This window comes from Terrapene carolina, unplaced genomic scaffold, assembly GCF_002925995.2.
Source record: "Terrapene carolina triunguis isolate 2854851 unplaced genomic scaffold, T_m_triunguis-2.0 Scaffold85, whole genome shotgun sequence".
Classification (NCBI taxonomy): domain Eukaryota; kingdom Metazoa; phylum Chordata; order Testudines; family Emydidae; genus Terrapene; species Terrapene triunguis.
This window is the reverse complement of record NW_020664436.1, coordinates 62,546,464-62,574,252: the sequence shown is the minus strand read 5'-3', so window position 1 is coordinate 62,574,252 and position 27,789 is coordinate 62,546,464. Positions and strand designations below refer to the sequence as shown.

General features: G+C 40.5%; 1 protein-coding gene across 2 annotated transcripts in view; it reads right to left on the bottom strand.

Moving 5' to 3' along the window:
* Positions 1–27,789, bottom strand: part of CEP85L (centrosomal protein 85 like) — a 201,623-nt gene that overhangs the window by 34,975 nt on the left and 138,859 nt on the right. For both annotated transcript variants that reach the window (XM_026649846.2, XM_024205368.3), the window contains exon 4: positions 7,800–7,921. In XM_026649846.2, the coding sequence (XP_026505631.1) occupies positions 7,800–7,921 (122 nt within the window). The remainder of the gene's footprint in view (positions 1–7,799; positions 7,922–27,789) is intronic.

The following is a 27,789-nucleotide window of genomic DNA, read 5'->3' as shown; positions in this document are numbered from 1 at the left end:
TTCCTTCTTCGCTTTCAAATTTATGCTCCTCTCAGTCTCTTCATGGGAATATTCAATTATACTCCAGTGTCAGGTTTAAAGTCCAGTACCTTAGAGAACTTCAAAACTTAGGAACAGGAGCTTTATCCATCGGACAGGGAGATTACCAGTTTTATAACAGATCAAATGGCAACTGGAATGTCATAAGTTACTGAGAAACAGTTGCATTATATTATTATTTATTGTTGTATTGGGATAGCACACAAAAGCCTGTTAGGATCAGGATGTACATGATAGCATAATGTGGCCTCATTACTCATGAATGCTAAAGCCATGAGTGAATTATGCAGGTCATTTCAAATGAGTGCCAATAATCTTTACAGTATATACTGTATCGCCTCCCTGTTTCAGAGAAACTGTTACAGAGATTTCAAAAAATGGATACAATATTTCATATCCCTTCGCTGGTAAAGCTGGGTTCTTTTGGGACGATGAGTCCAAATGCACAGATCACTGAGGGGGAGAAAAATGGTAAGAAAGTTCTAAAAATGATGTAAAGTAAGTTTTCCATACTCAAAAGTATCATGTCTCTCAAGTCCAGTATCTCAAGACCTCCAAGTACCAAGCTCTAAAGCTCTGATCACTGGTAAGAAATGGTAGTGGAGAAGGTCCTATTTGTAATGGAATAAAGCCCCTGTTTCTTCATGAGCTACCTTTAACCTGCCATTGGTTCAAACTGAACACTGCTCATTCCTGGGCACAGGAGAATTTAATTTTGGCCTGGAGAAAGGAATGCCACATTTGGAAGTTAGGAGGAAACATTTCTCTGGAATGTTATTTTTTTACGTGGCTGCTTTTTAAAGCAGCCTAGAAATTTGAGTGTTAGAATAAGGCCCGAGGGAAATGGTGAGTGGTGAGAGTGCAGGTGAGGCAGTCAAAGGTGTACACAACTGTTTTTTATCACACAGTTTTGCTATTTATCACATGGCTATAACTACCACAGGGAATATATAGAAGGTGGAAAGGGAGGAAGATACACAGAGTTGTCTGCTCAGAAAAAGGGCTGGCTTCTCCACAACATTGTGGGAGTTCTGTAGTTTTCCAAAAGAGTGCAGACATCAGTGCAGGGATGAGAAGTGCTGTTTCACATTGGTTTTGTGCTAAAAAACTAGAGGTTTGTTTTTTGTTTGTTTGCTGTATCTCTTTAAAAACAGACAAAGTTTAAATCTATTATGTAGCCTATGAAAATGTGGAGAAAGACGTTTTAATATCTTCATTTCCATTTTATTGATCTAAGTTGTAGCCACTTGTGGAAAAGTTGTTCTTACATGATTTTTTTTTTTAAATGACAAAATCACCATGAAAGTTTACCAGTCAAGGTACAAAACCTTCACTCTCATCTCGTACCAAAATGATCCAGGATAAGGAAAAAGCTAATTCTATTTTACTCAGCTGCTCTCCAAAAATGCATTATTCTGACTGTGGGGGTGAGTAGAATTTTACAACATGCTCCCAGTGGGCCATACATATATTGGTCTTGAGCTAATGCATGGAACTCCCACTTACATCACAGACTGTTGCACATTCATATCTAGAAGAGTATATGGCTCTTAACAGGCCATTCATGAATTCACTACCATCCCTTTCTCAAATCTCTGCAAAGATTACTATTTCAAAATGCTGTTTCTATGCATACAGTAATACTGTAGACCATAAAAAAAATACTCAAATCAAGAGAGCTACAATTAAGCACTGAATAATGGACACTGGCAGTAACATGCACATAATCCAATCACACAAAGTATGATGTCAACAAATCAAGACAAAATAATTTCACAAAAGGAAAGAAAATTGATCTAATTCAGCCATCTAAATGAAAGCTCTAAACACAATTCAGCTAAGAGTATGAAGCCAATGATTTAGCAGCTGTTCTAAGAATCTAAACATTATTATACCCCGAGGAATGAGAGCTAATCACAAACTCTAACCTTTACATTTACCTTTCCTTAAAAGTAAGCTGTTTGGAAGCAAACACTGCAATCATTGCTGACTGCAGTGTTATTTTCAGTAGCTTATGTCATATGTTCAAATATTTGGCATTTATTCACACAACTGTTACACATAGTTCCTGCCAAACAAATAGTGCCAGTATTGCCTAACTTTGTATTGCAAATGCCTAGATGTAATGGTTGGTCAAATTCAGAACCACTCCAAATATTACAAAATAAGGTTACAATTTTGTTTAATGTTTTTAATATACAAAGCAAAACAGAAGCTTACAGAATTCAAATGTGACACTGGCATTTACCAAATCAATAGAAGAACTCGCTGCTCCCTCTAGTGTTAAAAATAAGATGATGTCACAGGTCAAAACAAAATCCTTGAGAAATAATACAACATAGTGAAAACAATCCAGGTTTGGCTATGTTTTCAAACTACTTTGTACTGTGTCCAGTAGAGCATTCAGCTTGTAAACATTACAACGGCAGCAGCACATCTGCTCTTAAGGCAAATCCTAATTCAGGGCTCGATCATTCATCATGAACCTGTGTATGGAGGGGAAAGACCATGTACATCTCTCTCACTGGTTGGTTGTGTGTGCATGCACGCAGCCATAGCCTCTCATGCATTTTCCTCAGAAGAGGAGGTGGATCTGGACCAGTTTTCATGGCTGAATAAAAACTGATCTCAGTCTCTGAGGCATTAAGATATGCAGTTTTTATAAGTACCTTTTCAAAACTCCGAATAAAAATAATTGCCTTTTATCTACTTATTTATTGTGTTCATATGTGCTCAGCTTTCAAGCTGATCTATAGAATGGATGCAACACTCCAGCTGATTTTGAACTACTCATTTAGTAAATCTGCTGCTCAACATGGTAAGTGGAATAAAAAGTGAAGCAATTTTTCTGTTTACAAATGGAACCAGGTGGGTTTTTTTTTTACTCTACTCAAATCTTTGGCTTTCTGCTGACAGGAAACTACCAAAATGCACTTATGTGCATATTGAGCACTATTCACTGAAGTACTTTTAAGACAACTTGAAACTGGTCTGATTGCAGCTATCCAGCTTTTACTAGGTTTCAAATGCTTAAGACACAGAAAAGGATGTTTGTCCAGTTTTCTGACCCAGAGTGCTTGTTTTTTGCTTCTTCTCAGGTGGAAAGAGGTGGCAGATATTTTTTTACAGTAAGGTAACATTGAATTATCTCAAACTATTTTAAAATCTAAAACATCCATTGTCTGCACATCATTAGACCAAAGTGCGCATGCTGTAGATTTGGGTGGGAGGTGCAAAGGAGATTTCTCTCTCTCCCAATTCCAGACAACTGTGTGCAGGGTCAGTCCCTGGTGCATGTTAGAACAATGTAAGTGCAACATTTAAAAACAACTTATTCTGTTACTAATGTCCCCAGGGCTGAAACAGCAGCCAGGGATTGGTGTAGGATAGATATGTCTCAGCCATGCTCCTTTTTATCTGGCTATGTCCTGTATTGGGCAGCAGGGAACAGGTGGGATGGATGACAGCACCGGGCAAGAAAATCCAGCCCATCATTGTGGAAAGCCAGCACTACAGCATTGCTCTGATTTCCAGGTAGATGGGGAAAGAGGTGTTTTAGAAAAAGCATTTGTATTAAACTATTTTGCTGGTGTTGTCAAGCTACCAGTTTGTTACCAATTAGATTTTTACATCAGCTCAATGTCAACCACGGTTTAAAAGAGAGAACCCAACAACCTCATAGGCCTCCATAAAACACATAAAAAGTTGTCTCCCCCAAGCATCTTCAATCAAAACTACAGGGAAAAAAAATGAGTTTTTCCTCCTTTTCCCTAAACACAAAGCCTGCAATTTAAGGATCAACTTGAACTGTAGGCAATATAGCACCAGTGCTAGCAATGCTGGGATTTTTTATTTTTTTTTAATCCCCAGTGTAAACACGTCCTTCCAAAAATGAGTTAAAAGTACAATCATGTGGGCAGAATAATATATGACTGAGTCAGGAGATCTAGGTTCTATTCCTAACTCTACCCTTGGCTCCCTATGTCCCTCTTGGCCTTAGTTTCCTCACTAGCAAAACCAGGATAATGCCTACCTGTGCAAGTGCTATGCAATCTGTAGATGAAAGATGTTATTAGAGATAAATATTATGAACCAAAGGCACCTCACAGGATTTCACATCTAGCGCAAAACACCAATTATGATCAATAGTGCCATATTTCTGCACTTGTTTTCTGCATTAAAAGAGCCAGTGTTATATACTGTTTTTGGTTAGTGATAAAAAAACCTGAATTTACATCTTGTAAAAACCGTTAAAAGAAAGCCTGTTTTAATTCTCAACTTTAAACTTCTCACAAAATATAAGTGTTAGACTATTTTAAAATATTTCAAATCACTGGCTTTAAAACAATCTGTAAATCATTATTTTTAAAGCAAGCACTTTGCCAAAATGAAGAATTGCTACTCAGGAGGAAATCCTTCCTGCATGGTGTTAAGCAGCTGCCTAATGGTAATTCACTGTATGCTTAGCACTAGTGCTGAGTATCTACTTAAAGCAAATAAATGTAAGGTCACTAAGGTTTTGTTGTGCACCTTTAATAGCTTCCATTATGCATTCTCCCACATTTAGTTGAATGAAAAGTAAATCAGCATAACTGACTTTTCTGAGAGATGCACAAGGACCTGTATTTCCTGTCATCCATGCAAACAGAACATGTAGGAAGAGAACTAAATTAAACACTGCTACAGAGGGGAAAGAGCTGAGAATTACAGTAGTCAGACTTTTTGCCATTCAAAATGCCAGGTAAAAATGCTTTTTTTGGCCAGGTAAAAATACTTGATGTCCATCCCAAGAAAAAAAGCAACAAAATCAGATAGCTAGAATTCAAAAAGTCATTTTAGTCAAATGGAAGTTCATGATCAGTTATAATAATGAAATGTTTAGCAGAAGGGGAATGAAGAAACACAGAAACATGAAAACCATGTTAGCTGCCATCCTCTAAAACCTAAACACATAAGGTGAGATGCCAGCTAAGATGGCCACAGTGGAGTAAGCCCCTAATCTTGCTGGGAAAAAATAGTCTGTCACTGGAATTGAGAGACAGCTATAGACTGCACTCCCAGGACACCCACACAGCAGATGTAGAGGGCGCACTGGAAGGAGGAGGGGCATGTCAGGGGAGGGGCTGTAGCACATAGCACTGCAGAAATTCTTGGTAGCATCTGTCAACATACAGCGACCTGGAGAGACAGCCATAATTTAGACAGACCCTGCTCCCTTCTTCCAGTCTTATGTAAATTATGCTACTCCAGGGCCTCTCCAGCCACTGGAGTAGCCCAACTTCAGGAAGATGCAAGGGTGGCTTAAAGCCACCTCAGCCCACTCCTTCCCCTGGCTGAGAATTCTGTGTGGTGCCTCCTGGAGGTGCGACACAGAAGCTGCTCCAGGAACGATACTACATGCTGTCATCTCAACTATCATACTCTATTATCGAAGACAGTGGCTCAAAGAAAATGGTAACTACTATTTTCTCTTTGTAACAGTCAAAGACTAAAATGAGTCAGCCCACTGGAACAGATTTCATATGGGACATAATTCTATTGTGTCCATAAAATTGTGTCCAACTGAGCTACACAAATGCATTAGAAGAAAAGAGCCATTGGCATTAAATAACAGAGCAGTAAAATATTCCATGACAAACATCCATCATTCCTGTAGTTGGCCGATCCCTATCTATGTTCTGTACACCAATTGTTAATGAGAGGTTTCAAACACTTCACAATTAGTATAGCCTACACATCTTTACCAGCTCCTCAGAGGCAAGAGTCATTATTAGAGATGGACACAAACCAAAATCCCAGTATCCAAATGCTCTTCGACATTCAGATCCAAACTTCGTGACTCAAGCTCACATCTGTTCCTTTAATGTGAGCTTCATTAAACTTAGATTTTTCCCTAAAAGCACATTTTCTCCTTCAAAGCTTCATTCAGCCAAACATCAAAAACTTCAGAAACTGCTACAAACCTAGAAGGTAACATTCAACTGCAGACTGCTGCACACTAACGCAAAGGGGCACCAGACCCTGCCAAAAGAACAGATGCAAAATCTGCAGACATTTCTCCGCTGCTACAATGATCAACAACCCCCACAACACACCTTTCAAGATCCATGGGCCCTACACATGCATATCACAATATGTGGTGTACCTCATCCAGTGCACTAAATGCCCCATTAGCAACTACATGAGTGAAACCAATCACTGTGCTCTAAAATAAACGCTCCCAGGAAAATGATAAAAGTCAAAAAACAACCATATCACCTGTGGGTGAACACCTTTCACAAAGTGATCACTCTATATCTGAACTATTAGTCCTCATCCTCACAGGAAACCTGCACAAGACTTTCAAATGATGAGCCTGGTAGCTTAAACTCATAACTTTTCTAGACACTAAAAATCATGGTCTGAACAGAGACACTGGATTTATGGCTTATTACAACAATCTGTAACCCACTAACACCACCATAGCTGCTTTCCTCCTCCCCTTTTCTCTCTGTGACTGGAGAAGTGTTAACAGGCCACTTCACCTTGAATGGTCCCTTCAAATGTGTTAGCTATTTACACTAAACAATCTGTTCAAACCTTGTATTTAGCAGTGACACTGAGTTAGCCCATGTCTACACTACAAAATTATGTCAACCCAACTGACATTGACATAGAACCACCGCAGTTATTAAATCGCTTACGTGTGCGCACACTTGGCTCCTTGTGTCGGCAGCACATGTCCTTACCAGGAGCACTTGTATCAACTGTAATGTCAGTATCGAGCATTGTAGAACAGCTCCTGAAAGCCCAGTAACAGTCAATGTGAACAACACAGTGTCTACACTGACACTGCATTGCCCTAATTACATCAACCATGACTCTACACTATTCGGAGAGGTGGTGTTACTAAATCGGTATAGAGAGGCACTTACGTTGGCGGGAGCCAAATTTAAGTGAAGACACTTCCACAGCTAAATCGAAACAAGGCAGCTTACACCAATCTAACTGCGTAGTGTAGACTAGGCCTTAGTCTCTCAGACCTGAAGAAGAGCTGTGTGTAAGCTCAAAAGCTTGTCTCTCTCACCCCCAGAAGTTGGTCCAATAAAAGATATTACCTCACCCACCCTGTCTCAATAATGGTCTGATTGTTTCATACCACAGATTATAAAGGAAGTGTTTGTTTAGACATTTATTCTGGATTTATCATTCTCTGAGTAACTCATAGGAATCTTTGAATGCATTTTTACCAATTGCATACCTCTATGGTGCCAATTTCTCAAATCTTTAAGAGCTGGGTTCGACTATATCACTAAACAACTGTAGCATTCACCCTCCCCCCCCTTTAACTTTTCATGGGGAAAAATGTCTCAAGAGTGGGTTACAAATAACCAATTTTTGTCTTCCAAGTCATTTTCAAGGAATTGTTCAGGCTGAAAAAAGGAAAATTATGGTTTTACAGCCAGCCAGTTTCTTAAAGATCTGTTTTTTGTAATCTTAGGGGCAACAGTCCTAGACAGTGGTCTCATTCGCTTTTCTCTCGACCAATGTCAGTGAAAAGACAGACAAATTACACTATGTCCTTGATCCTGCAAAGGCACGCACACACACAACTGCACGCACCGACTAGTCCCACTTGTACATGAGTCTTTGGAGGTCTGAGTCCTAAAAACCTTATTTGAACCAGGTCTTTTTGAAAGTAAACATCTATAGTACTTTCTATGTCAATAGTCTGGTCTATTACTTAACACTGCAATTGAAGACAAGAAAGGATTACTCACCGATCAATCACAATTTCTTTCTGTCTTAGCAACCCTTCTTTGATTTTCATAAGGGATTCCCAATTACTGAAATCCTGATAGCCTGTACCTGTGTAACCTTGACGAGACGATCCAGTCAGAACCTGCATTTTAAAAAAATTATATAGATTAGTTCAAAGAACAGTAATTGTAACAATTTTTTCCATGTTCTATGAGTTTCAAATCTAAAGTTCTTTCTGAAGCATAAAACATTCTTGTATTTAATTTTACAGTTTTACTTAAAGGAAAACTGAGCAAAGAATTAAGCATACAGTAAAGTTAACATTTTTTTAAAAAGCAAAGAAACTTTGATCCAAAAGATCCCATTTTCAAACTCATCTTAGATTACTCTGAAAATATTGTTAAGGCAATATCCTCTGAAACTAGAGCTGGAGGAAAAAAGGCCATTGAGAGGTCAAATATTGTAGTTAAGGGAAATACTGTTGTATGCTGATACACATTTTTATGCACTTGCTGCAGTTTTTTGAGCAAAATCAAAGGATTTCCTGATGGTATTAGAGCGGTGGTTCTCAACCTTTCCAGACTACTGTAACCCTTTCAGGAGTCAGATTTATCTTGCGTACCCCAAGTTTCACCTCACTTCAACTGCTTGCTTACAAAATTAGACATAAAAATATTAAAAAAGTGTCACAGCACACTATTATGGAAAAAATACTTCCTGTCTCATTTTTACCATATAGTTATAAAATAAATTGATTGCAATATAAATATTGTATTTACATTTCAGTGTGATAATTGAGCCCAGGTGGCCGGGCTGAAGCATGTAACTTACCTTCGCAGGGCACCCTGTGGCGTGGGGTCCTGGGCAATTGCCCTGCTTGCCATACCTTAACGCCGGCCCTGCACTCGCAATTCTCCTAAACCTATCCGGGGGTTGGAACCCCCCAGGTTGAGAAAAACTGATCTAGATGAGTTGAGTACGCTGGAAGACCTCTGTGTACCCCCAGGGTACACGTACCCCTGGTTGAGAACCATTGTATTAGAGCACTTGGCACTAGATTCACAAAGGTACTCAGGTGCCTGACTCCAACATTTTAGGCACCATTGACACTCACAAAATCATTGATCAGCTGCCATCTAACCCTGTAGGCACCCAGCATTCCCTCCGGTGTACGTGCACAAAAAACTGCATGAGTCTTGACGCCCAGCTTAAGCCCTGGTGAGATCCTCAAACTAGGCATTCCCACACCTATCTCCCCTGCAGAGCCAATCCCAGACATGCTCTGAGCATGCCTAACCTGCACAGAAGAAAGCTGAGGGTGAGCAGTTTGGGAATTTCTGGGGCTATGGGGATGTGCACGTTGAGAATGTTGAGGGCAGGCATGAGTATGTGTCGCAGCATACCCTAACCCCTGGGGCTATTGGGTATGATCCTATGGGAGAGGTGGGAGACCCAGGTTTGAATCTGCATACTGCCTGATTTGAAGCAGGGACTCCAGCATGAAGGCGAGTGCCCCAGGCTATTCAGTATTCTGGGGTGTCTCACTCTCTCCTGATGAAGTTGTATAATTTGTATAAATAGTTAAATATTCACTGAAGCAGAGACTTGAACCTTACTCTCCCATATCCCAGGGAATGCCCTAACTGCCAGGCTATAGAGTCAGACTCTCACTTTCTCTCTCACTAGCCCACTGAATATTTATATAAAAGGAACAACTCCAACAGGAGAGAGACCACGTTCCAGAATACCCAATAGTCTGGTGGTTAGGGCACACAGCTGGAATGTGAGAGACCTGGGGTGAAGTCCCTGCTCCAAATCAGACAGAGCAGGGATTTGAAAACAGGTCTTCCCCATACCAGGGAAGTGTCTAGCCACTGGGCTATTGGCTACAACAGGGAGAGAAAGTATCTCACTCTCTTCCCACCCCTCAAAAAAGGCCTGAACTGGCTTAAGTGCCTAACTCGAGGAGAGGGTTCATGGCTGAGAATCCAGAGTGGAGATGGGTGCCTCCTTCAGGGCCTGTCAGTCAGGTACCAGGTCAAAGGGAATCAGGTGCCCAGGGGTGCTTGACCAATTTGTATAGTGGAGTGCTGTAAACCAAACTGTAAACTCTGTATATGACGGAAACCACTTCAAGCCAGGGGGTGCTTCCCCCCCCCAGCACCTATGTAGGTGCCTAAGTACCTTTGTGGATCTGGGCCCTAAGTCCTGCTCCTTTCCTCTGCATTTCACTCTGCTATCTTAGGAGGCCCCTCATTCAACTTGCTGGCTTCTGCGGATCCCTTCCTTAGGCATCCAACTCTCCTCATACAACATATGGGAACCTGGCTGCCTGCCTTGGAGCGGTGACTCTCACTAGGCAGCTGGGCACCTAGGAGTGTTTCAATGCCTAAATCCCTTCGGGAATCTAGTCCTTGGCATCTTGAGATCTTCAAATATAATTTTATCATCCTTCAGTCAACCATTAGATTTCACCTACAATGAATTACATGAAAAAAAGTATGTAATCCCCATGAATATATGTGCATTTAAAATATATATAAACTGGGTTTAAATTCAGCACACAGAGGCTTGGATTGCCTCCCATCAGTCCTAGTGTGTGGCTGAGAGGGGTGACAATTTGGATCTGTGACATAAAGATTAGTAAATTTTAGTATTTAATTTGATGATTTAAGTAGTTGATTTGGTATTGATTTGAAAGTTGCATTGTTTTATTTTTAGTTTGGTTTATTATTAGTAATAATATTCATTTTGGTGATATGTTTTCTTGATTTTATTTTCAAGTGGCTTAATACATTTTTTAAAAAGGTACTGAGTCATATTTCTTTTGATAAGTTACAAGAGTCAAGAATCTTTGAGGCCCTGGGTGGATATTGGCCTGTCAATCTAAGTCAGACCAGCTCCCTCTCATTAGTCTTTGCTTCTCACAAGATCCTAAAATCACTGTCCCATCATCCCCTCCATCAATTTTTTTCCAGGCCTGTGCATGGGATGTTGTGCCCCAATGCAAAAACACTAACAGAATCTGTTTTGCATGGCCACACAAAGCATGTCTTACAAAACTTAGCTGTACCAATGACAAGAGGCTGGATTGCATAATAAAAATCAGTAAAGGTGGCCATATTTGGTGGCACATAGCATTTCCTTTGCTGGTTCTCCCATTACAGAGCTGCCTGCCTCTCTACCCCGGCTACTGGACCCTTTTAGGCCACAATCAGACAGAGGAAACAATCTTGAATCTTACCAGATCAGATTCTCTACTTAAGCACCTTTCCCTGCCTCTCAGAGCCAGGGATTCTCTGCCTTCCTAAGAAAGCTCATTAGTTTGATATGTCGATGCAGTGTCCTGTGCACTGCATAGCTATGAAATTGTCAACACTGAGATCACAACTCTTGCTGTGTGATACAGCAGCCTATTTCACTAATGATAGTGTGTAAACTGATGGAATAACTCATTGGAACAAAAAAAATACAGTTGCAGTCAGCAAGGTCTTTTCCTTGAGGGACAAGGTTTATAAAAAGAAAGCAAAAATAAGTTAATATAAGCAGAAAAGAAGTGTTAACAGATTCTCCAAAGTTTGAGGTTCAACCCCAGTCACATGACATGGGTGTGGCGCATAGGTGCCGGCTTTCTCTGGGCCTGGAGGGTGCTCAACCCCTGGCTCCGCCCCCACCCCCCCATTCCCCCAAACCCCCCCCCCCGTCCAGCCTCTTCCCACCCCCACTCTACTCCAGGTCCTGTCCCCACCCTACCCTTTCTCCCAAGTCCCCAGCCCCGCCCCACCTCTTCCATCCACGCCCTGCCTCTTCCCACCCAGTTCCACCCTCTCCTCTGAATGTGCCCCATCCCCACTCCTCTCCAGAGCCTCCTGCACGCCGCAAAAAAGCTGATTGTGGTGGGCAGGAGGCACTGGGAAGGAGGGAGAGGAGTTGATGAGCGGGGCCGCCGGCGGGAGGCGCTGGCTGCCAGTGGGTTCTAAGCACCTGCAAATTTTTTTCCATGTGTGCTCCAGCCCTGGAGCACCCACAGAGTCGGCGCTTATGGTGTGGAGTCTAGCCTTCCCAAAGGCATTCTCTCCCTCCTGTCTTCAAAACAGCCAGTCTACAGACCTTCCCTTGAGTGTCTGAGTAGAAGGAAGGGAAAGTTGAACGTTGGCAACTTCCTATCTGCATATTCTGTCACAGGATGGCAGGGTCTGGGATCATCAAAAGAGTAAGGGCTTGTCTACATGGGGAATTATTCTGAAATAGCTATTTCAGATTAACCTCAGGTTATTTTATTCCAAAATAAGAGCATCCACACAGGGAATTAATCAGGAATAGCTATGCCACTTTCATTTGTACTCTACCTTAATACTAATTAACTTCTCGGTGTAGATGAGCCCTTAGCAGCCGGTATTCATCTGCTAATTCAAATCTGGCCCCATAAGCAATAGGCATGACACAGAATTTGTGAAGCACTTTGAAATCTACTGATGAAAAATGCTACATAAGAGCTAGGTATTATTATTATTATTTAAATTGTTGGGCACATCTTCCAAAGGAGACATAAAACAAAAAGACTGAGCAACTGCAGTCAAAGATCTTAAAACACTTTTTACAAAGGAATGGGTATGCTGACCAGATTCCAACAAGGGCAATTCTACATAAAGCTCCTCTTGTACTTTCAACTGGCAAAACTATTTTTCAGTTCCACTCCTAAAATATTTTGCATAATGAAATAACAATATATAAATTAAGACTGTAAATGAATACAAATGTCATATCATTGCTTGAACAAGGCAAGTTCTGGCTCTTATACTGCCCAATGAGAACAAACATGTTGGCCAATTTTAGACAGCCTTACGCCCAACTCAATGGCATTTCGGTTTGTCCGTCTATCTGTAATGAGGTAACTTTTGAATGCCACATCCGATCAAGTCCAAAATTTCAGGCAATGTTCTAGGCACCAATGACTAGAACCCTCTTGATCTCGGGGGAAATTGGAAAACTGAAAAGGGTGAAATGGGGGCACATGAATTTTCTGCCAGGTCTTTAGCACACCAAGCCTCAAGCACCTCTCCAATCAATCAAAGAAGTGGTTGATGGCATTCATTAGACTTTATAGCATAACAATACTCCCATCTCATATCTGCTTATCCTTCCAGTAGATTAACAGGCTGACACCCCAAATTACTCCTTTCCCAGAGAGAAAAAAGAAATATCGTGGAGGAGGGAGAGGGAATGGAGGCATACACAGAAAACTCCTGGTGGGCGAGGGATGTTGGGGGACCCTGGCCTGGGGATGAAGGAGTTAAGGTTTAATGAAGGATTACATAGAGTCTCTGCCCTGGGGAGCGGGGAAGATGGAAGATTCTACTATGGGAGGAAACAGGTACTCAGAGCCCCCTGGCATAGAGGGGAATGAAAGGTACGGGTGGGGGGAAGCAAGTAAGAATGGTGGGGTACACAGAGCTGCTGCTATGGGGGAGGGATGAGGGACCCTGGTATGAGAGAGTTGCAGGGAGTCCCTGTAAAGAGAGGGGGATGGGAGGGTGGCACACAGTGAACTTGTGGGAGAGGAATGGAGAAATGCAAGGAGCACCTGGTGTACACAATGAGCTTAGTTTACACAAGTTACAAAGCGTGCAACTCCCTAGTCTTTAGAAAAGCACCTAAAAAAAGGGGGGGGGAGGCAGAGATTAAAGTAAGTGATTTAAATCTTGCCCCTTTTATTTGAAAATTATATGGAAGCTTCCATATATTTTTCTAGCTGAATATTTCAAAACAAGTCCACTACATAAATCCACTGCAAAAACAGCTTTAAAAAAAATCATTTAGTAATGTGCACCAAAGCAAAAAGGAACACAAAATCTACTTCACACAATAAAACGACTATGTGCAGCATCTGTCAGGGACCTGTCAATGCCACTTGAAAACAAGACAGAATACACATTTGAAAGTTAAACATATAACGATAAATGATTTGCCAAATAGTTGCTATATGATGGGGGAATGTGTCAAAATACATACATACAGTACCAAAGGTCTATTTATGCAACTTTCACAAACAAACTTTTTGCTATTGGAACATATCCATTCCCATAGAATGCACAATGTTTAGAGAGCATCATAATTTTCTATGAAACCTATCAAACCTAGGTGTTTTTACTGGGCATTCCAAACTGACAAATTATTTTTCCATTTCTTGTATCCGTTTTGTTTTGTGCTATAAATACTTCAATAGTGCCCAGAATAACAAAGGCTCATTTCACTCATTTAGAGCACATGGTGTTAAATACTCCCAACAGCTTTCTAAATAGTTTGAATTGTGTGATGATAGAAACACAGGTGGTCCAATTACATTTGAGAACTTTTTGTCCCTTCAAGCCCTCAAATCATGTAATGTGAATACAGTTTGTTTTTAACAGCAGATACAGTAAAGCCAACAACACGTTCCCACTTCAAACACCATCACCCTTCACTGCAACTAGAAAAGATGCCCATCTGAAACACCCAACATTCTTTTCCAACTGTCCTAGAAAACATGACTATTTTTGCTAGCTGGCACCTCTTCCAAGCGTATCTAACTCAGATTGAAAACATCTGTTCAGTTAAAACAGTATCCTTTGCACACGGACATCCAAAGCTCACTAGCTTGTTTTTGAACAAGGGCTTGGCCTTGACTTTCAGGACCTGGCAAGCCTTCAAGTCACAGCTAAGACAGCCATTTGCTGGAAAAAAAAAGATCTTTGCTGTACTGGCTTATATGCAAATATTTATTGTTGGGACACAAATTACTGACCAATACCATCATGTTTCCTAACAGTGGGAAAAGGATTTTTTCTCTAGACTCCCAAGATACTAACATTCAGATAACTTAACCAGATATTTGGAGTCCAATTTTCAGTGACGATATTAAAATCTCTTCCTCAACCAAGCTCATGCTTTTTGCCTCAGAAAGCATTCAGTAGCTCAGCACATATAATTAGATGGAGCCAAAATGCTGAGGGCCTATGTTGAAAAAAAAAGTTAAATGATTTTTCAGATAATCTTCCCTGAAAGTTGTATTTTAATAAGTTATTAAAATATATTAAACTTCTACTTTACAACAGTAAAGTTTCCAGCTGCCCACTACTGTTTCTCACAACCAGCAAGAAGCCAAAATTATATTGTTTAAGTAAATGAAAATTCTGACCAGTTGCTTGCAGTCCAATCAAAACGTCACACTTTTTATGGACTGTACATAGCCCCTTTGTAACAATGTAATTTACAGACATCATCATGTAAGGACATGATACCCGCCTCTGCAGAGGGGCCAAGGTGATGGAACGGGTGCAGCTCTGCTGCACAAGAGTGGCAGGATTTTTCTTTTTGGGGGGAAAGGGGGAAAGGAGGTGGTGGTGAAGGAGTTATGAGGAGGAGCAAACCATAAATCTGTGTGGCATGCTCAACTCCACAGCAGTTCCCATATCAACCTAAAAGGCTTAGAGTGGGGGGGGGGGGGAGAGGGGGGGGGAAGGGAAGCAAAGCTGGAAGATCTACTACTGCATAGAGACACTTCTGTTCTCTTCTCTTCTGGGCAGGGTCAGGTTAGGGCTTCAGTAGTGGATTTGGTTTAGCTCCATGGCTGCTCCATAGTCTGCAAAACAATAGCAAGGGGGAATTCCTTTAACACCCTTCCCCCTGTCACCTGCCCATACCTCTTCTCAGCCATTGGTCCATTTACTTCGGCTGAGCATATGGGAGTGGAATTGCTCTTTAACACAACACCCCTGTAATGTAGAGAACTACTATACCTATTTCACTGATGGATAAAATGAAGCACAGACAAGTTCAGAGACTTACACCCAAAGTCACACAGAAATCAGTGGCCGAAGGAGGAGCAGAATGCAATAATCCTGACTTGCAGTGTCTGAATTCTAACCATCTACTATTTCACTGAACCTAGTGCCTTTGCTATACAAGGATAAATGTGCCGCCACTTAGCAATATATGCTTTGTTAAATTCTTAACAGGAAAGACTAGGGGTATGTCTACACTGCAATCTGAAGTGTGACTGTAGCTCAAGCAGACATGCCTACACTGGCTTTACCTGCATTAGCACTGCTAAAGTTAGCAGCGTAGCTAGCAATGCAAATATGTACTCAGAATCCCGTGCGTGTGTACTGCCCGAATTGAAGTCTGTGCTACCACTCTTCACTGCTCTTTCAAACAGCACCACATCAATGCGCACTAGGGAACTTTTAGTTCATACCAGCAGGGCCTATATGGGTCAGTTAATGTGCAACATGCAAATCATATCCCTCTAGTGTATGTTCCATGTATACAAACCCTAAGGTGTGATAAAATCTGTTAAAGCCTCTGAAAATCCAGCACACTCTGGGTCAGAGTTTGTCCTAAATTATAACCATGCAACCCTACTGATTTCACTAGTATCTAATGGAGCTCTGCAGAGCTGCTGTTAAGTCTAGTCTTCGTCACTTAATAAAGTTAAGAAGTGTTAAAGAAGAAAAGTAAATAATCAAAAAGATCAGAAAACAGCAACAGGAAATAATGGGATTCATCTTGGAAAAATGCAATCTAATACAATTTGGGAAATGCATATACTTGATGTGAGGATGTAACCTGGAAAGCAGTTACGAGAGATATTGTGGGTTAAAAATGGACACTAAAAATTAGACATGTTTGCAATATAATGTGGCTGCAAAAAAAGGTTAATGCAGTTTTGGGCTCCATAGACAAAAATCATCAGATTATGGAGGAGAGAGAGTAGAAGATAGCCACTTTATATATAGCTCTGGTGTGAACCCATGTGGAATACTATGTTCAGTTCTGGGCACCACATAACCAGAAAGATATTGATGTACTGAAAGGAGTTTGGAGAAGACCAACAAAAAAGATCCGGGACCCGAAGGGACTGATTTATGAGGAAGGATTAAGAGACCACATGCATAGTTTGGAGAGATTTAATAATCTGTAAATGTTTCCATTGAAAGAGGGAAATTATTTAATTGGTGCATGCACCATGCACAACTGAGAGTCGTGTGATGAAATTACAGAAGTGAAAATGTAGGCTAACAACAGGAAAAACCTAATGACAGTGAGACACAATAGGTAGTGCAAAAGTCTCCCAAAGGAAGTGGTGGAAACCAAATCACTTAATATTTTTTTAAAACTACACTGGACTAAAAACACTAGAGAAAATAGAGAATAAGCCTGTACTGGCAGAGAGATGGTGAGGATGACTTAATAGGTCTTTTTCTACCTAATGTCTACGATTGGGATTGCACAGGTGTAGCGGACGGCAGAATTCACCCCACTGTGTCTACCGAAGCGTCTATTTAAGGAGCAAGCACACGTACTGTAAAACATACCCACTAATAATTACAAAAGGGTCCACATGAATGTGCACACAAGGGATTTCTGCAGAACAAAAGGCTAGAATGACAGTTGCATTAATTGGTATCCCACTTCACAGAAGTCAAAATTAGCACTGGCAATTTTGAGTCTAAAGTTGGCAAAAAACAATACAACACAAGTTTCCTTTCCCAGTTAAGTGTTATTGTTTTGAGCATTATTCTCGTATGATTGTACATAACAGATTCTAAAGTGATATAGTTTAGAAAGTAGCACATAAAATATTGTTTCAAGTATTCTTCCTCCCTCTCGTCCTCTCTTTGCAGTTGTTGTTTAGATTTAGTAGTGATAAATAGTTGTTTTGCTTTGTAAGGCTGGTCAAATTTTCCTCTACTCTATTAAGTGGACCTATATTCTTGAATTCTATTGTATAACTGTTTAACATTATTCAATAAAAATATTTATTAAAAAAAAATGCTACTTAGGACAGCTTGTGACCAACAATGCTATTATTGCTGTTTTTGAAAGCAACTCAATAACTGATAGAATAAGGCTTTCAATAGGAAAAAAATGAAAAGGTAACAATGTACACAACACTACACTGCATTGTAAAAGCAACATTTCTTCCAAAACATTCAGTGACATTTTCTTAGTACTAGTGTTTTACCTAGCCATGAACTGGAATGGTATATTATGCATAAGACATGATTACACACTGATTTATTTCAGAATATAAAGGTGAAAGAAAAGAACTAGGAGAGAGAAAATTTAAAAATATATTGTACGAAGTAACAGAACAGAAACATACAAACTATTTTGTTTTCATTAAGGTGAAATTAACTTTCCCTTGCTTAGTCATACTTTATTTTCAGAATGTTAACAGTGGAAGAAGAGGAGACATAAAATAATTAGAGGCTTAACAGACATGTTCACCAGTAGGACTTTGAACTTTTTTAATTTTTAGATACATGAGCCAAATGAGGGGGAATACAGAGGGAAATATCAACTTATCAATCAAGTCAACTGTAAGGGACTTAGGATCTCTAAATCTTAGTTTTATTGCACTAAATGCACCAATTAAAGAGTGCAAGAAAGAGCTCAAAACTGGCATTTGCTTTAAGTCAGTGTAATGGGTTGTTGTCGCCATGTACACCTTGTACATGGTAGGCTGCTACTAGCAGTCCTGGCTTCTGTACCAGATATGGACTGGCTACAGAGCTTCCAAGAGAGAGAGAGAGAGAGAGAGACTGACCAGATGTGTACCCTGTAAGACCCTTTAATGCACTGCCAGGAATAGCTATTGTGAGCTTAAGGCAGGTATGGGACACATAGCGTCATCTAATGGTTGATCTGTATAATACAGTTTAGCAATCCATTACAGTTGCAATGTATGCAATCTTAGGATCTGACACTGCTAGCACCTATTACTGGACATAGTCATGGAGCTATTCGTGATAGTGAGCACTATGTGAGGCCAATGGACCAACTTATGTTATGCGAGTCCCAGGGAGGGATCCTGAGACCCTACATCCAGTAGCAGCAGGGCTGAGCCCCACCTGCATGCATTTGTATGTGGCTATTAGCGACAGACACCCCACCTGCATGCATTTGTAGGTCACTATTAGCACCAGACACCCCACACGATAAGCAGTACCTCAAGCCTAGCGAGTGCTGTTTACTATTAAAACAAACTTGAAAGTAGAAAACAAGAATTAAAAAACACTTAACAGGTGTGAACTGCTAACTAACTGTTGACAAATTAGCTTTCTCCTGAATTAGCTACCTACACAGAAGAAAACCCGTGAGGTAAACCTCACAGTGGGCTCTGATACAGGCAATGGGCAGTGAGAAGGAACTCAGCGGGTCAGGGAGGCACCGACCTTATATAGCCTCAGGAGGAGCCATAAGGAGGTGCACGATACAAATGTCTCCTCGACAAGTACTGCTGCAAAAAGCTCTCCGGCTTTGGCATTCTGGAATAGATGTGTGCAACCATGCGAAGATCTGCTCAGGAGGGAAATACAGCTAGTTGTTGAATTAGGCAATCCCCCAACACACTGAGTAAACCTACCCAGTAAAGAGGACCTGTGCAAGGCCCTATGAGCTATCTGAACTCTTAGCACAGCTTTACTGGGTGCATAGGGAGCCACTGAACTGAAATGAGTTTTCTCTATAACAGCATCTTGCTCAGAAGTGTCTGGATAAGTAGGGGTCAGCTCTTGACTGTAGGAAGCAGTGAACACTGAACTGCAAATGGACCCAAACTTTCACTGCACAAAAGCTAACCCTTTGTTTAGTTTCTACTAGAAAACAGACTGAAGGGCATCTTTGGCATTTCTGGTTTAGAATTGGCTGCTGGAAGTTTTGGCTTATGTGTTTGATTGTTTTGACCAAGGTTTCAGAAAAACCTATCATACCACTCATTTGCAAATAATTATCTTGGCATATTGATCCCATATTCCTTAACAGGCCAGATGAGGGATAGCTGAATATTTCTGATGTCCCAGAAACATTTAAAATAAACATGTTTGCATAAAAATGATATCCAGAGACCACTCAAAGTATTTTTGATTTTTCAAAATATTCTTATTATTGAGTTTTTGTACCATGACAATGTAACACTGACAGACCCTGGTTGTCGGCAGGCGGGCTCAAACCCTAGGACCTCTGCATGAGCCGCTACTGCAAGAGCTAAAAGCCACATGGCTCTTAACCAAGGCTGTAGCAGACTCATCAATCTCTAGCTGGGCTAGGTGCCACTAGAAGGGGACAGAACGTAACACCAAACTAGACACTATACAAAGATCATGAAGATGGTCTCTGCTGCCCCATACAGCTTATGATCTACATAATTCTTATTTTGCTCAGAATCTATCCACCCACTAATCTACATATGTGTGTGTTTACGCTGCACACATCACTATGGTAGTGAGTTCAGTACGAACACCTAGATAAAGAGATAAAAGGTATCACTTGGAGCTATGGATACCCACATGGGTAGTGAGAACATTAGTTTTCCTCTCATGGGATGTTCTATTGTAAGAATGGCACCAGTGGTGATCTTACCAACAACAAAATCTCTAAAAAAAACTAACCAAGAAGTGAAAAGAATATTAACTCTGACGATACAATTTTGCAAGGTAGGTAACAGATACACACTGTCACGGGTAACTCTTTCATAGCACAAGAATGTTGCCTCATTTGTGGCATAGTGTCAGGCACTCAGTTATGCTCCACAACTTTCTCATCTATGCCACTTCTGAGCCAGCACACTCTTACATAGTGAAAGAGGTATTCCCAAAGCTGTGGACTTGATTATATGCCTCCTTCTGCATATCTACCTACTAACAATAAAACCATGACACACAAAAGCAACAGACATGTCATTCCTTTAAAGTCTGCGCCAACACCAATATTATTTTGTTCAGAAACCCCTTCCATTTATATTCTGGCAAATGTTATGAGCACAAAACACTTCTAGGTGCCACTTAATAGGACATGAAGACCAACAGTGCCTGGAATTTTCCATAGATAACAAGTGGGTCTTTCCTAAGTATAGAAGCACGTGTTTAATTAAGTGATTATATTATCTTCCCATTACATATAAATTCAAACTTTTTTTTATTGAAACACTCTGGAGACAAAAGGGGCTTTACTCAGTGAACGGCTGTAATTTTTTTTCTTTATTCTCTGAAGCTGTGTGTGATACAAGTTGCTAAAATGATTTCTTCAATTCACTCTTCTAAGCTAGAAAGCAGCATAACCATAAAAAATGTAAATATAGTTATTCAATGTGAAAAGCAAGCACTAACGTTAAGACCAAAAAATCATGCACTCAAAAAGGTCAGGAAAGAGTTATGGCTGATTCATCATAAGTTGTTTTTAATATTATAGTAGCACACAGAGACCCCAATAAGGGATCAGGGCCCCTATTGTTTTAGGCATTGTACATACAAAATATAAAGACAATCCCTGCCCCAAAGATTTTCCAGTCTATACATATGATAGAAACAATAGATGGCTAAAACAAGTGAATGAGAGGGAGCACAAGATAAACAATGAAACCATTATGACTAGCATAATAAATAACAGTCTCAGCAAACCAACTGCCAAAAATTTTCAGTACCTGTAAATTCGTTTATCAGGGGCCATCTCCTAAACACAGTCATCTTTAAACAAGATCTGAACAGAACTATATCCAGTTAGGGGATAAGTATGTGCTGTCAATATCTCCATATCCCTAATTTATCTAGTGCATGTAATAATTAGTCACTAGTTATCTCTACAGTTGACCCTGCTGCCAGTAGTGGGCAGAGGGTATTACCATATAGGGGAACAATCTGGGCCTCAGACTACCAGCCAAACAGTTTAGTATCCTGGGAACATCATTAAACTGCAAGTTCCATGGGGCAGGGACTGTATTTCATTTCTGTACAGTGCCATGTACAGCCTACAGCACTACACAAATAGCAATTATTCAAGAATTTCCCCTAGAAATTAGGCCAGAATTTCTAGACTCTATTTTATATCCACCTTGGGCCTGATTTTTCCTGAGATGCTGAGCATCCACCTCTCCCAATAACTTCAGCTGGAGTTTTGGGTGCTCAGCACTTCTAAAAAATAAAAATAAAAAACATCAAGGCTAAGACATAACAAAATCAGAGGACACTTGAAAATTCTGGTCTGAATCTTTCACAGGCTCATAATGAACTAAAAATTGCAACCAATCTGGCCTCTGACAGAAAAATCCATACAACTATGACTCTGACAAGTGTGGAATAGAGTCAAGCAGATTGTGTGTGGAATGCGTGAAAGTTTCTAATTGTTTGGCTTCACTTCAGATAGCGAACCTCTTCCACTTGACATTATGAGGGGTACTTGAGACACACTTGTCTCTAACAAAACTAGCAGTTTAATATATGGGTCCATCGGAGGGCAATCCTGTCTGTCTGTGAAAGTGTTTTTCTTCCTTGCAAGAGACGTCAGAGGCAGGAAGTCTAGCTGGATAATACCAAAATTCAGGCCTTGAAGGCTTCTTAAGGCAAGGAGAAAGATTAGAATAATTTCCACTTCCTAATGCATGATAATACCTACTACCCATTATATAGTGCTCTTCACCTGTGGATCTCAAAGAACTTTAGACAAGAGCTAGGCATATTATCCCCATATTACAGATCAGGAAACTAAGGCACAAAAAAGTAAAGCGACTTGCCCAAAGTCACACAGCAGACTTGTAGCAGAGATGGGAATGGAACTCAGATCTCTTGATCTCAGATCCCAGTCCAGTGTCCTACCCACTCGAATACACGTCCTCCTGATCACTATCTGGACCAATATACTTATTTATGTAATGTTATTTGTTGGAAAGGAAGCAATATTTTGCACAGATGGGCCAGTTCCCCAAGTGTGAACCCTTCTGTATGGCTTTGGCAGTCAAGTAAGGATGGCTTAAGATCAATAAATGAATTAAACCTTTTTTTAAAGAGACACTACAGAGGCTATAAAGGGTTTTTGTTTTTTAAATACATTTATTTTATACAAATTATAATATGCACATACTTGAAACCTCAGGATGCTTGGAGGATGTTTTATATCAGGGAACAACATGCTAGTTAGGAAAATTATTGCAGCCAGCAGGCAAAATACTTTTAACACAGTCCTTTGTGATACCTGTCTTACTTTTCTACATCCTCCCCACTAAGAAAGGTGAGAAGATATCTAAGCAAGATCACTAAATTCTTCAAGTGTGGAGAGGAACAGCTGGGAGCCAGGTTGTTTTATATGGAAATTTGGAGATCCAAATAATCTGTATAAAATTCTCTGGGTCCTTCTGCCTCTTTAGTATTTCTATTGACTGATAAACCATGAAGGGATACCACACATATTCCCCAATGACAGAGCTGAGCACAAGCACAGATATCAGCTGTAAAGGAAGTATGCTTAACTGTTCACTTTGCAACTTTTAGTAGTCTGGATTTGAATGCAACATAGTTCTATAAGCATGCCTGGTTTGAAACCCATCATCAGTCTCCTGAATTTAGGATTTTTTTAAAAATGAGACTGCCACATACTGAAACACATGCACAAACATACTAATGTACTTAATATACTACTCCTGGGAGAATTCTGAGCCAAAATAGAAAAATTCTGCATACAGTATTTTAAAATTCTGCATATTTTCATTGTCAATAAATAAATGTGGAGGCTCCAGCACGGCAGTGGGGAGCAAAGGCCACTAGCTGCACGGAGGTGGGCAATCACCCTGCAGCCCTCCCGCCCCAGGACACAGACTCGGCAGTACGACTGCACCCGATCCTGACACTGTGCAAGGGTCAGGCCTGCCCCAGAAACACGGGGCCCTTCCCCTCCACACCAGAAGCACCAAGATAGCAAGCTGCGCAAGAGGGACAGAGTCTTGCACGCATGCCCAGCCCCGGCCCCGAATCCAGGTGTGAGGCAGGCAGGCTCAGCCCGACAGGATCCAAGCGTGGAGGGGCTTAGAGTGAGGGGATCCAGGTGTGGGGTGAGAGGGTTCTGTGTGGGGCAATCTGCAGTCAGGCAGCTCAGTTGGGGGTCTGGGTGCAGGGGGGTCTGGATGCACAAGGGCTCACTGGGGGTTACAGGTTCAAGGGGAATGGGATTCTGCAGGGGGGTCCAGGTGAAGGTGGTTGGGGCTCAGCAGAGGTGTGTTAGTTATGGGGCTCAGTGGTGGGATCTGGGTGCTGGGAGTGGGGCTCAATGGAGCATGGGGTCTGGATGCAGCTGGTTGGAGCTCAGTGGGTTGGAGATCTGGGGCGCTCATCGGGGTGGTCCAGGTGCAGGGGGGGGATGGGGCTTGTCGGGGTGTGGGTTGGAGTGTGGAGACCTCAGTGGGAGATAGTCTGGATGCAAGTGTGGGGGTCCAGATTCAGGGCGGTGGGGCCTGGGTGCAGGAGGGCTCCGTGAAAAATAAAACTCCCCTTCATTTCAATCAAACAGTCCAAGGATTCACTAGACTCTAAAGAGCATACTTTCATAGTTCACTGAAGCAGTATACATGTAATAAAATATACAGTACTATCAGGTTTCCACTGGAATCTGTTCTTATTGCTTAGAGATGGATCCCAAACTAGAGTCCCAGATTAAAGTTCACATTTTGACACTTTCTATAATGGTGTGATCCAAATACTCCAAAGTTTTGAACACTCTGGCTCAGAGGCAGATTTCAACCCCTCAAACTCACAAGTATTCGGGGCAGTGGGGGAAGCTGGGCTTTTTCCCCCCCTGAGGTGTTACCAGAGAACCTCACAGGAAGCAGCTATACTTCATATAAAGTCTTTAGTATTTTTTCTTGCCCATGTACATGTGAAATGAATGACAAGAAGTCAACACTTTTATTATTAAACTGGAGAAATTCTGTATAAAAAGTGAAATTGTAAAAACTAACCAAATATTTTATTTATAACTATTTGGGAAACAAAAAGAGAAATGGCTAATGGCTGGTAATCCACCAAGAGCTTCTCACTCATCTTTGTATCACCATCCCATACAAATGCAAGATGAAGATAGTGGGGGAGGAAGACAGAGGGGAGTAAATGACAATTTCTTAAACTTGAAAAGTGTTAAAATTTCCTATTTCAATATTTCACATATGCACCTGGTAAAGCAGGGATGACTAAACAAGTGGCCTGCAAGCCAAATACAGTCATTTCCTTCTGAGGAGTAAATCCATGGAAGCTAAAAAAGACCTCTTTATGCCACCTCCATCTTAATCTGAATGAAATGCTCCAGATGGAGCATTGCATGAGGGCACCCATGCCCTCCATGAGTACTACTGTGTATTTGGATGAAACTTGCTACTACAGTGTTCTCTATTATACGACTCTCATGCTCCTGAGTATTGCTAATGTGTTCCTCAATTGGGCAAAGTTTGAGCACTCCCCTGTTAAAGACAATCTACTACTGAAGATACGTAGCAGCTGAAGTCCAAAACACAATCTCTAGCCTCCATTCTATAATTGCTGTTAAAGTGGAGATAATCCAGTGCCACCACACTTGGCAATTGAAACATGGTCTTCAAGTCTTTTATCTCTCCTTCATATGCCTTTGTCCCTGTGTTCATCCATCACTCATACCATGTCAAACAACACAACTAATCTCTGTGTTTCCTGGAACAGTTTATCTGAAAGACACTCAACACAGTTTCTTTGTTACAAGAATCTCAGCACATCACTTCATGCAAATAAACTAAGCTAATCAACTGAGAGAATTAAAACTTCAAATTACAATGCATTTGAAGATTTTGCAATTATTAAAAAAACAAGCACCATGTTAACCAAAAGCACTGAAGCTGAAGTAATTATCTTTTTTCCTTGAATGTTCTCTGCTGTATCATGTTGCTTTCTGGCAGCGAGACAGGCGTAACGGTTCTCTTAATTTACTAGTTAAATAAACCAACTATTACTTGAATAGTCAAAAAAAAAAAAAAGTGTTGATACCAAAGGAGCCAGATGTTTTACAGGATATCGATTTTTGTGGTGCTAACATTTATTGTAAAAATAAGGTATTACATGGGTACAATTTATGCCAAATATGTAGTGTCTAAGGAAAATAAATTGTATATTTTGGAGGTCGGGGAACCACTATGAATACATACCACAAGACCCAGCCAAAAATCTTTTTTGATCCTCTTCCCCTATCCTACCAATAGGACAAAGTATCAAAGAACATAACAGGTGCCATTATACTTGTTAACACTGTAATCTACTGCACTTGTTAAAAGTTCATGCCCATAAGACTGAAGGAAATGCAAATATTAAAGCTGACCTTTTCTGAAACAGTCTTCTGTTAGTAACAAACCTGACAATCAATACTGTTGGAGCCTTTAGCATTCCAAGAGGAAAAAAAGTCCCAGAGAGATATGTGATGCTGCAGCTCAGATGATGAGAGACTTTTCTATTCAGTTATGTTCCATACGATTTTAAACCCATATGCTTATGTATACTTAAGAAAACAGGTACAAAACCAAAGACTTATCATTTTACCTTGCTACTATCGATGACAGAATAAAATTTAAAAATAAAAATAAAGCCAGCACTTTAATGACAGTCCAATTTTAGGAAATCATTAAGAACTTTCACCCTTTTTAACCAGAGGACAATAAATGTGGTGCAAAGATGACAGGCCTTGATCTGCAGGGCACAGGTGTGAGGAAGGAAGGCCTCCTCCACAACACTCCACACAATCCCCTGTAAGCCAATCTATGAAGCAGGAAAGGTGGCTCTCTTAGAGAGGACTCTCTGTGACTCTTCCATCTCCTTTAACTTGGATACAGCATGTTGTAACAATAGCCTGACAGCAGCATGGGGTAGGGGAAAAACAAAGAGAAAGATATTTATATATATATATATATATATATATAAATAAAATTTTTACCCTATCTATCTCCTGGAGCGATGTGGTGAAGGGCAATGGAAGAAAATTCAGAATACTGCTGATCATCTTCAAAGCAAATGGACTAATTAAATTACCCCGCAAGCTATGGAGTGCAACCTATTTATATAGTTTTTGTGATTAAAAACAAACAAAACACTAAAATCAGACTGTGTAGGATTATATGTTAACATCATGACTTTGATCTTATTTGTTATTCCTGAAAGGTGAACTCTGGTTATGTTGCTAGAGAATATGTTTCACTAAATGCTTCACTAACACATTAAGTTAAACGAAACCAAACAAAGCCTCAACCCCACTTCTCTGCAGCTCTCCCACCCCACCCCACCCCAGTTAAAAACAGTAGAATCTGACATGAGACCCACTGAAGTCAGGACTGTATTCTTAAACCTCACCACCAAAATCAAGCAAGAAAAATTCAGAGATAGGAAACTGTCTTAAAGTGCAATTCTGTTGTTAAAACAACTAAGTAAAATGACACCTGCTTACCACATCTGCTTTTGGGCCAGATCTTTAGCTGGTATAAATCTGTATACTGACATTGGCTTTAATGGGACTATGCTAATTTACAGCAGCTGAAGAAGAACTAGCCCTTTCTATGCTTTTAGAATCATGTCTGCCAAGTTCAGTAACAACAAAGTTTTCACCACTTTTTACTTCTGTTAGTCCTGTAGTGCAAACACATGCAAAGAACACCATACATCAACATAAGTGTTTCCTAAATTACAATCAGTGACACCTGTGCAAACACACAAACAACAACAGTGAGGTTAATCACCAAGAACAGCATTTGGCTTGTCGATCGTGACAACACACAAAAACAAAGGAACTCAGGCTCAGTTCTCAAGGTGAGTTTGCAGTACTGGCAGTTAGGAAAAAAACAAAAAATATCTTTTCTATTATTTTTAAACTGAATATATTATACTGAAATCCTAGAGAGAGATGGACTCTCGATTATGTCATTTTTACAGAGGCAGAGTAAAGATACATTTTAATTTACCCAATATTATTAGAGAAAAGTGGCACAACCGTGTGAGAAGGCCTAAGCATTGGTGTTCAGTTTTAGTGCTGAATTTCTTTGGTTACTTTAAAACCACAAAACCAGATTATGCTTGTGTTATATATAGTTCGTTTCTATCCATCACCATAGATCATAGAAAACAAACACTAACATCTCAGAGTTTTTACCAAGATAGTACAGGTGACAGACATCTACATCTGGAATTTTAAAAACAAAAA